This window comes from Aulonocara sp. 'chitande type north' Nkhata Bay, linkage group LG3, assembly GCF_057382095.1.
Source record: "Aulonocara sp. 'chitande type north' Nkhata Bay isolate Kocher_YH1m ecotype deep benthic linkage group LG3, A_spYH_male_GT1.1, whole genome shotgun sequence".
Taxonomy (NCBI): Eukaryota; Metazoa; Chordata; class Actinopteri; order Cichliformes; family Cichlidae; genus Aulonocara; species Aulonocara sp. 'chitande type north' Nkhata Bay.
The window spans coordinates 39,615,741-39,634,777 of NC_141346.1; the positions used below are offsets into that span (position 1 = coordinate 39,615,741).

The following is a 19,037-nucleotide window of genomic DNA, read 5'->3' on the forward strand; positions in this document are numbered from 1 at the left end:
ATTTGAAACAAACATCAGTTACTTTTGAGTTTATTGTGTTTTTCCTGTTTTAGGTCGATCCAGTCTGAGAGTCACAGTCCGGGCTCCTCCACAAATCATGGAGTCAACCAGAATGAAACTCACGTGTACGACTCTCTTCAACATGGTCAGTATTTAAACTGATCTTGATTATCATTATTAATATTTACTTTTATTAAACCTCCATTAACACAAACATTTATCAGGTTCAGTTTGTGTTCACAAGTTTTTTAAATAACATTTAAAGATCTTACAGTCCTGGTTTTGACTCACACAGTGTTTCTGTGTTTGCTCTGATCTTTAGTGTAACTGTAATAAAATGATTAATGTGAGCCTGGCTTGTTTTTTCTTTAGGTACTGCTGACGTCTATGAATCAGTCACACAAGTGACAAACAACAGAAATGGTACAGTATATGTGCTGAAAATCACAGAGCAGTTAGACATGAAACTTGTTTTTGATTGAATGAAACTAATTTCATGTGATATGTTTTTACAAACCTGTAAATAAAATATGAACATTTCACTATTAGATAGTTTTACAGAGATTATTTACTACATTCACTTTAATTATTCAAACATTCATTCTGATCTGATGACACAAAATCTCAGTGAAACAATTAAACATAATAATTGTAATTGAAAGAATCTGAACAGTCTGATGAAGAAGACCAGCTCTGTTCTGGGACGTCCTCATGACCCAGTGGAGGCAGTCAGTGACAGGATGGTGGCTCAGCTGTCACCCCTGTTAGATAACACCTCCCACCCCACGCAGGTCACTCTGACAGCACTGAGCAGCTCCTGCAGTGACAGGCTGCTGCACCCACAGTGTGAAGGAGAGATTTAGGAGATCTTTCCTTCCAGCTGCTGTCAGACTCTACAACATTCATCATCATGTGAAAGCACACATGCACACACTGGTGTCTGTAAATATCTCAGTGTGCAATACTCTATACCTGCTGCTACTAACATCCATCGACTACACGATGAAATGCTGCCATTTGCAGCTGGTACAACAGAATTGAAATTCTCTACTTTTTGTGGTGTGCATTATTATTCATACTTTGTGATATATTATATTATTTAGTTTAGTCAGTTACTGTTCTTACTGTCTTTTAGCCACTGTGACCACTTAGTTTCCTCTGAGATTAATAAAGTATTCTTATCTTATCTTACAGATTCCTGCTTCACCAGGTTGGTAAAATACTTTTTATTATTATTTTAAACAAACATCAGTTACTTTTGAGTTTATTGTTGTCACGTCTGCCGTGGCAGATGAGTGGAGGCTGAGAATTAGGACCTAAGATGCAGGCAGCTGAGATGCAAATGAGTTTTATTCATAAAGAGGTGAAACAAACAGAAACAGCAAAGGCAAAATGGTGATGCAGGGAGACACTGGGGACGACACAGAATGATGCAGGGAAAGAACACAGACGAACCAGCAACAAACACACGAGGACACACACTATAAATCCATACAGAGGGAAACGTGGAATAGCAAACAGGAGGCAGACACAGCTGAACCAAATTGAACTGACGAGACAGGGGAAAACATAAAGTGAACACACTAACAGAAGACATGGATCTTCACAATAAAACAGGAAATGCACAGAGACACAGTACAGACACTAAACAGAGGGAACACAGAAACCAAACTCTAGGAACTAAAAAGTCTAAACCCCAGTACACAATCAGAACAAACACAATATCATAATAATGAAAAACACAAACCGTTGGGTCAAAAGACCGAGGACCATGACAATTGTGTTTATTTCCTGTTTTAGGTCGATCCAGTCTGAGAGTCACAGTCCGGGCTCCTCCACAAATCATGGAGTCAACCAGGATGAAACTCATGTGTACGGCTCTCTTCAGCATGGTCAGTATTTAAACCGATCTTTATCATCATTATTTATATTGACTTTTAGTGGGGAAAGGCTAATTGATCAATCTAAATTGCCCATAGGTGTGAATGTGGGAGTGAATGTGAGCACGAATGGTTGTCTGTCCCTGTGTGTGAGCCCTGCGACAGACTGGCAGATAAGCAGAAGCGAATGGATGGATACTGACTTTTATTAAACCTCCATTAACACGAACATTTATCAGGTTCAGTTTGTGTTCAGCAGTTTTTTAAATAACATTTAAAGATCTTACAGTCCTGGTTTTGACTCACACAGTGTTTCTGTGTTTGCTCTGATCTTTAGTGTAACTGTAATAAAATGATTAATGTGAGCCTGGCTTGTTTTTCTTTAGGTACTGCTGACGTCTATGAATCAGTCACACAAGTGAAAAACAGAAATGGTACAGTATATGTGCTGAAAAGCACAGAACAGTTAGAGATTAAACTTATTTTTAATTTAATGAATCTAATTTCATGTTATATGTTTTAACAATCCTGTAAATAAAAATATGAACATTTCAGGTTCAGATGAATACGATGACATCACCTCCTCTCTTATTGAGTTTAAAGATCTTAGAACTAAGAGTGAGTACACCAAAGTTAATTTTATAAAAAGAAAACCTGGTTTGGAAAGTTTTTTTAATTAGTATGAAATTCATTTTGGGTGGACTTATTAATATAAGTTAGGTCTGGTGGCATTTTTCTCATGTTAGGAAACAGACATTTATTCAAATTTATTATTTTGTTCTTTTCACCTTTTTAAATCTGTGTATTTAGTGAGATGGGAAAACAGTTAAACACCAAACAAATGAAGAATAAAAACATTTATTCATCATTCTTTGTAAGCTACACATTTGCTGTGCAAGCCAAAGTAATCTATTACTGGCATTATTAGCATGACAACACATTACAGTGATATCAAAGTGCCACTGCACTAAGAACCAATTATTAGTCTGAACCAAAGCTAAGTGGATAATAAAGCTGTATTTTACTCTGATCACTTCCTTCAACATTAAACTCGTCACTTGGATATTTCTGATCAAACTGAACAAAGCATGAGCTTAAGTATTCATACCTGTTGAACTTCTACACATTTTGACACCTTTTTTAAACTGAGATTTTCTGTGATAGACCAACACAACGTAGCACATAATTGTGAAGTGGTATGAAAATGATACATGGTTTTAAAAAGTAAAAATCTGAAAGGTGTGGCGTGCATTTGTTTTCAGCCACCTGTACTCTGATATCCCTCATTAAAATCCAGTGCATTCATTTACCTTCAGAAGTCACCTATTTAGCTGCTCTGTGGAGGCCTCAGTGGTTTGTTAGAGAACATTAGTGAACAAACAGCATCATGAAGACCAAGGAACTCACCAGACAGGTCAGGGATAAAGTTGGAGATAAGTTTAAAGCAGGGTTAGATAATAAAAAAATATCCCAAGCTTTGAACATCTCAAGGAGTATTGTTCAATCCATCATCCAAAAATGGAAAAAGCATGCTACAACTGCAAACCAGGGTGATCTCTAAAACCTTCAGGACACCAGCCGACCCCTGGTTTAGATCAAAGAATAGTCTTGTGTTAGAATGGCTCAGTCAAAGTCCAGACCTAAATCCCACTGAGCATCTGTGGCAAGACTTGAAAAATTGCTGTTCACAGTCTGGCTGAGCTTGAGCCATTTTGCAACAAATAATTGGCAAACATTTCAGTCTGTAGATGTGCAAAGCTGGTAAAGACAAACCCCGAAAGACTTGCAGCTGTAAATGCAGCGAGCAGTGTCTCTACAAAGTATTGACGAAGGTGGGTTGAAAACAAATGCATGCCACACTTTTCAGAGTTTTATTTGCTTAAAATTTTGAAAACCATGTATCATTTTCATACCACTTCACAGTTCTGCACTATTTGTGTTGGTCTATCCCCGTAAAAACATTTAAGTTGGCGTTTGTAAGGTGACAAAATGTATAAACGTTCAAAGGGTATGATACTTTTTCAAGTCACTGTCAGTTTGATTTAGTCGAGTAACAGCATCACCGTACAAAACACACCATTGTTTCAAGTATCCCAGGTGAGGTCTTAATGATTTTTTACTGATACAGAAGAAGATAGAGAAGTGTTTCAGCTTCACATGTTTTGCAAAAAAAAAAAATCATCTTTACAACACAGAACAAATTACAAATGATAAGTTATGTGTCTGAGGCCAGATGTTTACATGAAAGTAAAACCAGATGATTTCCTCGTCCACACAGATACAGAGTCTGTCTCCGCCTTCTAAACAAATCCAATAAGGTACAGTAACATTACACACCTGTAAAGACTCAAACACAAAACAGAACTTCACGTTGCATCAAGGGGAGACAATGCTTTTATAATAAACCTTATTGTTCTCCAACACAGGTGGGACAGACACAGGGGCAGCCAGTGACCCCTCACACACGTCCTTATGCTGATATCCAGGCAGGTTCTCAGTGTTTGTAGCTGCTGATTTATGCAGCAAACATTTCCACAGTCCTCTGCAGCAGATTATAGAAACACTTCTTCTCTCAGCTCACGACAGAAGATCTACAGCTGGGACACTGTTAAGTGGTTCTACGTGAAAAATAGTTAAATATTTACTCAAACATGTTCTTGTATGTAAAACAGGTTCAAATGCATGAAATTACATTTGTCCTTTATAGTGGACGTTAAAAAACACCACATGTATGAACGATAATTTACATCTTAGAGCCCTGCTCTCAAACACTGACTCAGATGTAACTGTCTGTGAAACTGGATTTAAGAAATAAGAACTTAAAGTTCACAAAACATGTCAAACAGACTCTCCTTCATGAAGTCCTCGTTCATAAAGTGCTTCACAGACCTGAACATTACAGCTAACAGCTGGATTTTCCTGTGTCAGTGCAGCTAACCAAACAGCGCAGAACCTCTTACTGCTAAAGAGACAGACGGTGAAAGCAGACAGTATGTCCTCCGTTTTAACATAAAACTCATTGTTGCAGCTGACAGCAGCACAACAGTGACCCCATTAAACTGATGTTTAGTTTTAGTGTCCTTATTTTCACTGAGTTATTGGTTCTGCTATTAGTTACTTAACATAAACTGATGTGAGTGTTTTGACTGAAACGAACCAACTGACCTGGTGATGTGATGCTCTGTACTGACAGAAGATGGCGCTGAACATCTTTTTATAACTCTAAGCACTTATTTCTTAAATTAAGCTTCACAGTCAGAGTTACATCTGTGTCAGTTTTTGAGAGCTGGGCTCCATGATGTACATCAGCATTTATACATGTAGTGTTTCATGTCCCCTTTAATGCTGAACACCTGATGTGACATTTCCACACATTAATTCTGCTCAGTACCTGATTGTTTTACATGTTTTCCATCCTCCATCTTCCAGTTTTTGTGATTTGGTTCATGTAAACATTTCTGATGGTTTTATTTTCATCAAAATATTTTAATTTGCACTTAAGTTTGAACTCTTAGAGATTACACTCACTTTGTTTTCACAGACTTGTGACCATGACACAAAACTACAGACAGAAGTGGATAAAATCTCAGTGTTACTGGTTTTAGAAATGCTTTACGATAATAAAAAAATACATCATTTAGAGTCAAAATATCTTAAATGGTAACAAATATAACTGTTATCTTCGGGTTAGTCACAGTCAAATCATCATCTGCATCAATGAATGTCAGTGAGGCGTCCTGAAAGTCGTCACATCTCCTGTTCAGTGACCGTCTCTGAGAATCACTCTCCTCTCAATCAAATCACTTTTCTTCTGTTTATCCTCTGAGTTGCTCTTTGATGGTTATGAATCATCGCTCTTCTTTAAACTGTGAAGTCGTTGCTGTTCTTGGGAGACATTTCTCTTTTGTTCTGGTATCAAATTGCTTCGTGTTTGCTGAGCTTCACCATCTTTCTGGTCACCTGTCAAACTGTTGCTCATGTTTCCAGAGCAGCTTTTCTTCTGCTCAGACTGCATGTGTGTGTGTGTGTGTGTGTGTGTGTGTGTGTGTGTGTGTGTGTGTGTGTTTCCAGCTATACCATACATAGACACGCGACCTTTCAATGAACTTAAACCGTGTGTATGAGGTATGCAGAAAAGCAGAAACAAGCACCTTGCTAAACTATAAAAACAGGAACTTGTAATAAGTCATGTCTCAAACAAACATTTAAAGGTGTGAAGTCTTGCACTTTAGAAGAAACAGAACATGGTGCTTTCCTAATGTATAACATAGCTCATCTCTGGACTAAGCTGCACTCTAAATAAAGAAAGCACATTTTGTCAGCACAGACACAGATAAAGGAAATAGTAGAAGGTTGAAAATAAATCCTCTGACTGTCTGACTTCTTCATAATTATAGCCATATTAGGACAGATAAAGGCAATGATTCTATATCTATATATTTTAGCACAAATGACAATATAAAAAATATCAATGCCAACAGAATCTGCCTCTGTTTAGTTTTTCTGTTCATTTGTCCAGACTGACACTTCTTTTGCTCTAAGAAATAAGAACACAATGATCGGGACAGTGTAAGCTACAACCCTATAATCACTTTCTGTCACCGACCTCTCAGCTAAACCTGTGTAGAGTCATCCAATAATAACAACTGGGGTTGCCACGATTCGTTGACTAGTCACGATCAGGTCAACTAGTGTTCAACACAAAAACAAGAAGAAGCCGTCTCCAGTATCGTTGATGTGTCCAAATTCAGGGGCTGCATCCTTTGCAGGCTGCATTTGTAGGTCGATAACGTTACAGCAACGCAACGAAGACTGTCCAACCTCGAAGACTCCTCCAAATGTGTCCTTTTCCTTAGATTGAAAAGATGGGTCGGGTGTATTCTTTGTGGCCCGATCTAACCCAGAATTCATAGTGCGGCCAATTCTAGTTTCCAACAATGGCGGCAGCTACTTTGTTTTAATATTACTCTTTCTTGGTCACAAAATAAATGTTTAGGATATTTTCAGTCGAGAATGTAGCTGTGTAAACTTCAAATATCTGCTCAATTTATCAGGACATTACATATTTGCAAAAGTGCAAAAGTGTTGCGATCTACCCTCATTCATGTTGTGTGTTCTGTCTGCCTGCGTAAGTTTATTTTGTATTTTACTTCAGCCAGTTTTCTGTTTTGTCGTCCAGCATTAAAGCTGTATTTAAGTTCACCTTTTGCTTCCATCTGTGTGCATTTTGGGTGCCACCGGAAGTAGCATATGCTAAGGTGCACATAGTCTTTTCGCATTACCTCAGTAAGACCATGTGAAAATGAAAACAAATCATCCTGGGTGAACTTAGACACATTTGTTCCCCTTTTGTTAAGACAGAAAAACGCAGCACACAAAAATACTGCAAAAGGACGGTCGCCTTATATACATGGTGTATAAACTCAACATGCACATTTCACTTAAAAATTAAGATGAGAACAAATCAACTTGTTAGAGATATTCTTCTCCTGTTGACCCCCCCCCCCCCCCAAATAAATAAATTATCAGATATTGATGCTTCTTTCCTGTGTGATAGAAAATAGGAGACTGATGTTTGTTTTTTAAGTTAATTCCCAATAAAACTAACTGTTTTGTTGCTAACTACATTGCTGTCTGTATTATTGCTGAAGTCCTAAATGATCACCTTTAAAGTGTTTGTGCTGATGACATCATGTACAGTCAGACAGGCATGGAGAACAGCACTGACTGGGAGGCTTTGAACAGATCACATAGTTCAATTCAACATATGAGACTTTAAGAATGCACAAGCATCTACTTAAAATCTATTTAATTTATCATCTATGATATTATTATGTGCAATTCCAATGTACTTTGTTCATCTCCCTTAAATAAACAGGCAGCCTTAAGGTATGAAATATTCATGTACAAATACATATAAATGTGTGAACTGTCTCAGTGGCTGATTGTGCCCCACAGGCCTCAGTGTGAGCTTGAACACATTTATAATGTTTAAGTAGTTTAATGTGTCGGTGCTGATGATAAACACATTTTGAATGAAAGCCGGGGAACTTTGGTAGCACAGAAACAAGTGGCTATTCTTTGTGAGCATATGGATCAGTCATATTACCATTATTTCACCCAAAGGCACCAAGTTAATATTTAAAAAAGCTGCAGAAATACACACAAATATAAACAGTACTTGGTGACAACTTTGCTTTTAGCCTTTAACCCTCTGGGGTCCAGGGTATAACTGGCCATTTTTGACTACTTTTGATTCGGCCTCTATATTTCACCTTTAAAAACTGTTTATCCTGCCAATCTGTTATTTACCCATTTTGATATAATGTATCAGCACAATTTATCTAAATTCAGACAAAGTGATATTTTTGACTGTAAAAACCAAAAGCATGTTTAACGAATCATTTTCATAACTTGAAATGCAAATACAAATTGTACATTTTTAAAAAATATGCACAAGTTTTGCAAACAACAAAGTTATATGGTACTATTTACCTAAAAATGCAGCCAAGGCTCAGACGTTTTTTATATAACCATTTAAAACTGTTTACAGAACAATCAGGTGTTCTGCATCAAATAAGAAGAGAACAAATTATTTATGCAACTCCAAAAAATAGTTTGTGTCACTATAACACAGATGAGAACAGCACAGGGATAAATCCTGCAGGTCTGACAGCAGGTGTGTCACTCAGCATTTACACTGCAGTCTGCCTTTGGTGGCTTTAAGACAGCAACTGTGACATTCACTAGTAGAACTGACACACAAAACAAAACAACGACTACACTACACACTAACTACACAAGACAACAAACTAACTTGAGACTCCAAACACAGTAAACATCACAAAGCTCTCACCAGTGTTGACTAACGCGTTACAGTAACTACGTTATTATTGTGGTAACGAGCACGGTAACTAGTTATTATGCCAAAATCAGGAACGTGTCAATCGTTACTGGGATTTAGATAGGCTCGTTACTTCGTGTGGTGGCTATCATGGAGCCTCCACAGACTGAGTACCATTAGCAAGTGGTGGAGGCCAGCAGGTGAGGCAGGAGGAGCAGAGACCCGAGGCGGTGAACTGAACTTCAGGTAAGAAGTTATGACCTGCAGTCTATCTGGGTCAGATATAAACCAAGTTTAGGAGGAGTTTATTTTCGTTATGCTGACCTTTTCGTACTGGGTACTAGCTAGCATGATGGAGTTTCTATACAGCTGGGTGGTGCTATGATGTTACTGATGTTGGACTTTATTTTGTTCATAAGGTTAATTAGTAGAGTTGCCAACTGTCCCCTAAAAAACTGAATCATCTCGTATTCAGAGAAAATATTACGCGTTTCGTATTGAGGTGAAAAGGAACAGTTTGTCCCGTACTTCAGCTACAATGAAAAAGCTGGAGTTATTCTGTGTCTTGGTTACAGTAACTAAACTAAGTACAACAATCCAGCAAAGCCTACAGCTCAGCCACCACCTTAAGCATCGGATGAGGATGATGAGCAGCAGTTGCTTTGGCTAAAGGCAGGAACCTGGAATGGTGCACCACCCAGGTGGAGAGGACAGCAGGAGAGAGAGAGAGGAACAACAACAGCACTGACAGGAAGTCAGAGAAGACTGGAGGACCATGACATCTGTTTGTGTATTAAATTTAAAGGCATTAAGATCAAACCGCAAAAATGACAATGCAGAATAGCTACAGTGCCGATATGTGTGTGAAGGGTTGTTGGTGGTTACTGTCTGTTCTACCACAGGTTTATTTTTAATCTACTGAACGGCCTCATTTTCGTCTCGACCACATGCAAAAGAGGAAATGCAGCCTGTAGTTTGAGACAATAGTTTTGTGTGTAGCGGTGTCTTATTTTAAGCCATCAGTATCCAGCAAACATAAGGTCCTAAAGCACACTGCACTTTATTGTCCTCTTCATACACTGATGAGGAAAATACTTTATAATATTAACATGTCAGTAACATGTGAAACTTTAATGACTGAGACCATGAACATATGCAGAAAGTGTTTAGACTCTGACCTGTAGATCAGACTGTGACAGGAAGGATCACTTCTCAAAAAGACGTGAATGATGGAAAATATTGTGTAAACATTGTTATTTGTATAACTGCAAGTTCACACAGAGCTGCAGTCTTATCTGCACCATCTCTGCACTGAAACAAACCTCAATGATCTTTTGTTGTTTCCTTCATCAGCCTGCAGAGTTAAAATGAGGAAGAACATTTACTATAGAAACTGTGCTTTAACTGCTACATTAACTATTTACAGGTATTAAAGTAAAATAAAAAAAAGATTACACATCTTTACTGTAACAGTGCCAGAGCTGACAGGTGGGGAGGAAGAAATTAGAAGAAGGAAAGAGATTTTTAAAAAAAAGAAAAAAGAGGAAATGACACAGAAAACAAACAGCACCTGAAAGAGAGCAGAGGGAAGACGGAGGACAGGGCCCAGAGCTGTGATCACATGCACATAATATACAAGGAGAAACAACCGTCCACATCAACCCACTGCTCTAAAACACTTCAAAAACTCTGGTGTGAATGTGGTGTCGTCTTATTCTTGTTATCAAACCTCAGTAAGTGTAAAGAGGAAGTGGAAGCTTGATCCAGTTATAAGTGAACTGTTCAATAGTGGTTTGTTGCAATGCTTTGTGCATTTTCTCAGCATGCTTTCAAGATTTAACCTGTGGCGTCCACATATGTGGACATCACATTTTGTCTTGTCTAGACCACAGTACTAAATTTTGCTCTACAAGGACCTGATATCCACTCACGAGGACATTATTCTGCCACTGTTCTATCAAATTTTCAATCGAATGTCCCCATATGTGGATATCAGGCCATTGTAGAGCAAAATCAAGTAAAAAGTAATTCTTTGTTTTTACATTCATCAGGTCCCAATCAGCCCAAATAGCAAAGAGAAATAAAAATGCTATGAAAGAGTTCAGGTCTTCGGAGATTAAAGTTACTATGGCAACATGAGTAAAAATAAAGGTAAAAGTCTTTCAGGAATAATTATGATAAGATCCGTCTACAGTCATGCTGTAGGTAATACACCACAGTATCTTCTGATCTATTAGTCTACACATCACTGAATCATTTGGACAGATTAACATTTGTGGAATCACACAGTGTTTAAGTCTCAGTTATTTATTTATGTTGACTGCAAAGTGTAAGTTGACACTTTTGTGATCTCAATAGAGACTTTGTGATGACCCACAGGTAAGTCTCTGTGTGCCTGTGATCAGTTATCTGTAACTCAGTTTTCTTCGTTTGTTACCATCGAGGCCTGAAACTATCAGCTTCATAATAAAGGTCACCTTTGTTTGGTACTCTGAGTCCTGCTTTGCAAGGGTGGCTGTAGCTCAGGCGGTAGGGCTGAACATCTACTGATCGGAGGGTTGCTGGTTCAATTCCTGGCTTCCCCTAGTCTGCTTATCACATATCCTTGGGTAAGATACTAACCCCAAATTGCTCTCCGAGGCATCCATCGGAGTATGAATATGTGTGTGAATGTTTGTCACAAAGCACTAAGAAAAATGTGCTAGTGTGAATGGGTGAATGCACAAGTTGGGAGTTCGCCTTGTAATCGGAAGGTTGCTGGTTTGTTCCTCGGCTCGGACAGTCTCGATCGTTGTGTCCTTGGGCAAGACACTTCACCCGTTGCCTACTGGTGGTGGTCAGAGGGCCCGGTGGCGCCAGTGTCCGGCAGCTCTGTCAGTGCGCCCCAGGGTGGCTGTGGCTACAATGTAGCTTGCCATCACCAGTGTGTGAATGGGTGGATGACTGGATATGTAAAGCGCTTTGGGGTCCTTAGGGACTAGAAAAGCGCTATACAAAATACAGGCCATTTACAAGTTGTGTGAAGCGCTCAGAAGAGTAAAATAAGTGCTGTATAAGAACCATTTAGCATGTGGGTCTGCTTTTTGAACTGACTCTGAACACAATCACATGATCTTGGTTGGTAACATGTGGTGTTCAACACAAACATCATTATTACAGTGTTTCAATCATTGTTTCACATCATCAGTTTGTTTTATTTTATTGTGTTTACATGTAGTCAGAGGCTGAGGTCAGTGTGCATCTGCACATACATGTCAAAGCAAGACAAAGAACAGTCTGCAGAATAAATGAGTTCCTGCTGTACTTTGAAATGACAACAGATAATAAATATAACTGTTATGGATAGGCGTAGCTTTGGGTCACGTGGTGTCTGTAATAGTGATTGCTATATCACCTGTTCACGGCCCGAGGGAAATTTTGTGAATGAGTGGGTGATGGGGGAAGTCGACTTTTGCTGACCGCTCAAGCTTGGAATGTTTTTGATCACTGTTTTTCTACGGATTTTAAGGATTTGATAACAAATAAAGGAGTTTTAACTTGGAACTTTGACTAACGTTTTAAACAGCGGGCGCGTCAACATTATTCCCCTATTCAGCTGCTCGGCGACTCAAAGGCTTGAAAGTCGCCAACAATAACTTTGAATTTATCTATGAATTTAATTGTTACTTTAGTTGGTGAAACATAAAAGTCTTTAGTCTCACTTCAGCCACACACTGAGTCATTTCCTGTGTTTGGGTCTCCACCAAACTTAAAACCAGAATTTAACCACAAGGTGAAAACTTTCACAGGTCTGAGGTCAAAGGAGCCTTTTCACTATATGACTGCATGATGATGTTTCAGCTAAGAGTCAAATAAAATAAAAACATTTTAATGCAGCCTAAAGTAAGAATTTAATTTTAATTCTGCAGTTAAACAATTAAAAGGAGAAAAATGATTTAAAAAGGCTTTAGTGAAAATACAGGCACCAAAGTAGAAAAGCTGTTTTGGTATATTCACTCTCAGTGACTCCCAGTCTGCAGAAACCTGCCAGGAGACAAATATTAGTGGATATTGCACCCAAAAAATACCCCAAACGGGCAAAACATACTTACATGAAGCAACACAACAACATTTTATATTATAGAAAAAGGAAACAACACAACAAAAGAAACAAGCTTCTATGTTTGCAGTGGACAGGAAATATAAACATGTCAACCAACTGCTGCGGTCAAAGCTACAGGAGCTGTTTGAGTTTTGTGTGTAACGGCAGGAAGGACAGAGAGACCAATCAGAATAAGAGCCTGTAGAAAAACTCTTGTTGTATCTATATTAAACACAACTTCTCTTTATCTGCAAACTAAAACTGTTTGATTATCTGAGGATCAGAGTGCAGCAGGCTGGATGTGACGATGGGGCACTCTTTGCTCTGCATGATGGGCTTTTTCTGTAAGTACACGTCTGACATTGTTTGAACGGCAGCGATTAATGAAAATGTTTCTGATCTGTGAGAATTACAGTGAGTCACTGCTTTAACCTGTTTACCTGAGAGCTGGAACAAAGCAGACTTGTGATTCTTTAAGTGTTTAAATGTTTGATACACTGCTGCTTTTTGCATCACTTATAGTTGCACACTGTGTTACAACAGTTTGATTGTATAATGTCTGATGAGGTTTTATTCATTATTTTAGTGCTCAGTACTGTCATCTGTGGAAATGCTGAAGGTAAGAAATGATCTTTTTCTTCCTGTTCATATATGTAGCTGTTATCTCCTATAATGTGCTCAATAATATCCTCCCTGTGTTTACATGTTATCTTCTGCACAGGCTCAATGCTTCTATTCAGCCTGTGCAGTTAAACATAAATGGCTTCAGTAAGCGCTCCATGTGGAGACTGTGGCGTTCTTCAGAGCTTTTACTGATGTACCATTTGTACCACTTTCAGTCTGTAAAACTGTAACAACAAAACAGAGCAGGTACATTTAATCTCAGTGTAGATGCACAAATGTCACATGACCAATGCAAGATCATAACATTAACAATAAATGGACAAAGCCTGTCAAGTGACGTAAATACAAATACCACATGCTGACATGTTTTATGCTAACAGGCAAAACAAAGCACTAACAGTTAGCTTACAGTAGTAATGTAACAAACTTCACAGACCCACAAGAAGGACAGAGCACTAATATGTAGAAGCAATCCATCATCTGCCCAAACTTACACTTTATCCCATCTCAAGAGCAGCAGATGCAGAACTATCACAGACACGGAGCTCTAGCCATTATTACTCGGCACTTCCTCCATTTAACCACTAGATGGCGGACTTTGACATGAGCGGACCAGGAAGAAGTATATTTGCTGAGCAATACTGTAGAATCATTTACTTACGGGATGAATAAATGTGACCCGTCATATAACAAAGTTGAAACAAACTATATTTCAGGAATAACCTGAGGGACAAAATATTGAATATGATACAGCTCACACTGCACTGCATTTATTGGTTAAAATATTAAAATGATCGTATCAAGAGTGCAACCATGTGAGCAGATGTTTCACTCAGCTGATACACAAACTTTATATTTACTAGAGTTTGTTGCCTTGAAACTGACTGATTTCCTTTTCATGAGTATTTATCTGTCCATCCTCACAGATCACAGTTAGGATTCACAAGATGCTGATGAACTGGAGGATCAATCTAATTTATTACAGCACAGCGTGATGAGTTTAGGGTAAATGCAGGTAACTCTAATCTGAAAACAGACTCAACCACAGATCAGTCAGTTAAAGTCCTGCCTGAAGACTTTAATCAGTCTTATTATGAATTTTTACTCTCAGTTATTTATAGTGTCATGGTGTGCTGTCTGCCTCAGTGTCCTCTTGAAAAAAACCTCTAAAAGTTGTTAAAGACTTCACATACAGAAGAGTAACAAGTAAAACAAACTGGACAAAGTGCCATCGATATAGATTTATTCATTTATGACTGTCATGGTGTTTCATCATTTTACTCTGAGTGCTTCTTCCCCATCTTTGTTTAGTTTTTTTAAAAATTATTTCCTCTTTAATTTAAAGGTTTGTTTTCTTTCATCCTTTGTGTTATTTTTCTTCCTCTTTTATGATTTTCCTGTTTGTTTTTAACTGTTTCTCATTCCCAGTCCTGTTTAAATTGTCCTGCTGTGTCTTGTCAGTCTTTGTCAGAGCATCTGTGAACACTCATGTGTGTTCATCTCTTAGTTGTTTCTATTGACAGTTTATTTATTTCTAGTTTTACATTTTGATTCTTTATATGTTTCCATTTTTAGACTATTTAGGTATTAAAGTTCAGTTTTATTTAAGTTATTTTGCTTCCTGCATTTGAGTTCACACCTCTGCACTCCACTCATTGTTACAGAGACACATATTTACAAGTGTGTGGACTCTACTGGAAGAATGGACACAAAATACTTTTTCTCTAATTTGGTGTTTCTATGATAGTAGCTTAGTTTGGAGATTTTACTGTAGCAAAGTCACGTGTATATATATTAACCCTTGTGTGCATTTTATTATCTCTGTGTGTGTGATCAGGTTTGTAAATATGTCAAAACATCTGTGTGCACAGATATTATCAGCTGGAAAGTCTTAAAGTTTTGCATAAAGCACTTAAAATACAGACGTGTGGTCAAGTTTCAGCTCACCTGCTCTCTTTGTTGTCTGTTTTATTACTTGTGACCTTTGCTGCACTGCTGCTGTGACAGATCCACAGATGAGTGTAGAAGGTTTTCTCTAATCGAGGGTTCATTAACCCTGAGCTCAGGCTCACAGGCTCAGGCTTTCTGTCACACTCAGAACAAACCACCAGGTGGCGTATTACTCAGCCAGGCTCACCTGCTCTTCACCTTGTATTTGAGTCTCAGTTGCAGTAGGAAATAAAACTGCAGCTGGAACATCTGTGTGGCAGATGTGGTGGGTTTCTCCTTCTTCCACTAAAAGGACCACAATAATAGACTCATATTTGTCTAAGTTACAGAACTTAAAGTCAAGGCCACTCTGACAGCAGACAGCACAACCACACCAGCAGGGGGCAGTGTGACACTGACCTGTGAGGTGAATTACTCTGTTCAGAAAAACCTCATCTGAAAATGAGATCATCTCTTTTAGCTCTAAGAGTGCAATCTCTGTCTCTGATGGAGGCATCTACACCTGCAGAGGAAGGAGAAGAAACACGAATTTAGTCACAACTAAAAGCGATTCAGTCATTATTCAGGAAACTGATGAGTTTAAAAAATTTTGAGAGTTGAAAAAGGTCTTCTCCAAATTGTAATGGAAGTCAATATTCACTAATCACCAGCACTTAAACCACTAAATCTGTCAAATTATTAATTATTAGGCTCAGTACATTGTTTCACCTTTGTTCAGTCTTCAGATCACTTACAGACACAGAGGAGTTCATGGTGCTGTTTTGTCTTTTTAGAGTGATTTAAAAAACAGTTTGTGCTCCTTTCCTGGTTACTGAACCTTTACTCTTAGTTTTTCTTTGCCAGTTTTGACTTTGGTGCCACATAAAAACTTTGTATTTCACATTTTATGAACAGTTTATGAGAGCAGAGCAGCCTCCAGCTTTGAATCCATCACTGGAGGTTTAACAACATTGTTAGGAAACAACAGCTAACTGATGACTCATTGATTATATGTTCATAAATGTATAAATATGGAAATGTAAAGATGTCGAAATAAGTAAACTGTTGAATATAAAGATCCGTTAATTACCTGATTTTATTTATTTATTTAAAAGAAAGAACTTTTTGATTTTCAAGTCCAATTATCAGTGTGCTAATGATATATTTTTGTTTGAACAGCTCTGCCTAAGCCCACTGTGACACTGCAGCCATCTTGGCCTCAGATATACAGCGGTGAGACAGTCACAGTCAGATGTGAGATTCAGGGAGGTGAAGGAGCTCAGTGGACGTATGAATGGAGTCCAGCCCAGTTAAACACATCTCCAACATCCAATGAATACACAATCAGCAGTGTTAGTGAGTCTGATGGTGGAGGATACAGCTGTCGGGGCACAAGAGGCTCCTCCTGGACAGAGTGGAGTGATGTCATCACACTGAATGTAAAACGTAAGTTGGAGATATTTCACTCACACTATGTTTTTTTTAATTTATATTGTAACACACCAAAGGCTTTTTTGTTTATTTGTTGTTTATTATCAAAAGTAGCAAAAATGGCTTTGATAAAAATTAACAGTAAAGACTCAAAGTTAAACATCTGAAGTATGAAAAAGATTTTGTTATATTGTTATATGTTATAATATTTTTATATTTTTAATGTTGAATTTCTTATCTATAAAATAGTGTAGAAGACATTTCTTACTTCTTAAATTACTGTTTGTAATTATGCTATTAAATAGTGGCAATTATAACATAAGTAATTCTTTGGATATACATTTTTAAACAAAGTAAAACAAATTAAAATATGTCTCTGTGCTGAGACCTGGTGGAACTCAAAAAGGTTTTAATTCTTTCAGCTGACTGAAAGCTCTCACCACCTGCAACAGTCACAGGCAGCTTCCTGCAGGAACCTGGTCACAGCAGAGGTCTTGCATCTATTTGAACCCTTTTATATGCCAACACCTCACTGCTGATATTTATGGCAGCTCTGAACTATAATTATTTATGGTGGATCTGTCTCCTCCTGTGCTTGTTTATCATCCCCTCAAGTTAAACAAGGATTTTATTTCCACCCTTTTCTTTGGAATCATATAAAGATTTGACAGCATTCTAACTCTTGGGGATTTTAATGTTTGCTGCCCATCAAACTCCTAAAACCACAGATGACATGAGTTTTACAGTCTATTTAAAAGTTTTGCTAGACTGCTGTGATGACATAAAATCATGGTTGGCAATTCATTTTTTTGAATGTAAACGATCAAAAAGATTGTATTATTTGAACCTTCAGACCCTCGTTTTGCTCTTAAGTGTAACCTTGTTCCTCTGAAAAAGTTCAGAACTCTCTTTGAAAAAAATCTGCAGGTGATCTTTGATGACAGTTTCTCATTTGAGAAATAAATAAATTGTGTTGTAAAAGGGTTCGGGCATTTGCAAAAATGACGTTCGTTATGTCATCTGCTCACTTTAAGAAAGTAATTCCTGCATTTATTTCATCCATTCTTGTGTAATATGCTTTACTTTGGTAGCAGCCAGGCTATAATGATTATTTAATTGTTTGTTTTTAAGTCTCTGAATGGATTCACTCCCTCGTAGCTCTCTGATCTTTTAAATAAACAAACTCCAAACAGAACTCTAAGGTCAGCTGATAAGTTGCTTCTATTTGTTCCTGGAAGCAGACTAAAACACAGGCTAAGACTAAGACTGGGCCTTTGTGATTGTTTTGCCTGAACTTTTGGCACAGTTTGCCCTTCAAATTACTCTTTGATTACCAAATAAATAGTGTGCAGAAAAAAAATACAATTCCCAAGGGGCCTCCCTCAACTGGACACATTTGACATAAAAGACTCAGCTCCTCCTTCAGATATCAGTGGGCTGGTTCAATTTCAGGAGTGTGGGTGCAGAGGCAGTGGGACAGCTAAGCCTGAGCCAGAGGTTTGATCTGTTTGTCTTGCCAGCAGGTCAGCAGATAAGTGATTTAGCATATATATGTACAAAGGGTCTGACTGCACCAACTAACTGCATGTTGACCAAAAAACACACAAACACATTGTTTTCTGTTAGAAGTGAAGTAAGTTGACTAATAGTAGGAAAGCTTTTCATGCAGACTTCCTCTGAGTTTAATTTCCACCTGTCTCACTTTTCTATTTAAAAAAAAAAAAACAGTCCTTACTTCTAACAGACCCATCCTACAGTCTCTTTGTCCTGCAGAGGTGCTGCTCTAACCTCTTCTTTGTTGAAAAAAACAAAACTAACACTGTGAAACATAAACATTTAAAAGTACAGTGTGAAGCAAACATTATTTTGTGGTGATAGGTTAATAATTTTTATCACTTTTCTTCCTCTTACGGTGCCCCTGCCTAGATTACTGCGACAGTCTAAGCAAACAATCAGCTGAATGACTGCAGACCAAACAGATTTAAGCTGCCAGGCTTTGAGCTCAAACACATCACATAGGATCCCAGCACTCCCATTTTTCATACTGGCTCCCAGCTTCACGCTGATTTTAACCTCAAAGTAAATGTAAAGCAGAAAAATCTGTGAGTTTTGGAGTATAAATAAAACTTTACAAAGTAAATTCTAATACATTTTATATTAAAATATTGTGTTACAGTGTGAAAGCTATAAATTGTTTTATTGTGACTTTGTTTTGATTTTCAGACTTCAAACTGTCTGTGAATCATTT

The 19,037-nt window shown here is 37.9% G+C and overlaps 1 protein-coding gene and 1 long non-coding RNA gene across 2 annotated transcripts in view; both read left to right on the forward strand.

The window, feature by feature from the left end:
• Positions 1–19,037, forward strand: part of LOC147335636 (basement membrane-specific heparan sulfate proteoglycan core protein-like) — a 62,784-nt gene that overhangs the window by 42,701 nt on the left and 1,046 nt on the right. Inside the window, exon 9 of the mRNA XM_086286102.1 lies at positions 16,538–16,804. Within this exon, the coding sequence (XP_086142228.1) occupies positions 16,538–16,804 (267 nt within the window). The remainder of the gene's footprint in view (positions 1–16,537; positions 16,805–19,037) is intronic.
• On the forward strand, positions 2,435–4,875 carry LOC147335637 (uncharacterized). The gene is made up of 3 exons (XR_015126885.1): positions 2,435–2,498; positions 4,159–4,198; positions 4,307–4,875. It is a non-coding gene; the product is annotated as an uncharacterized LOC147335637 (long non-coding RNA).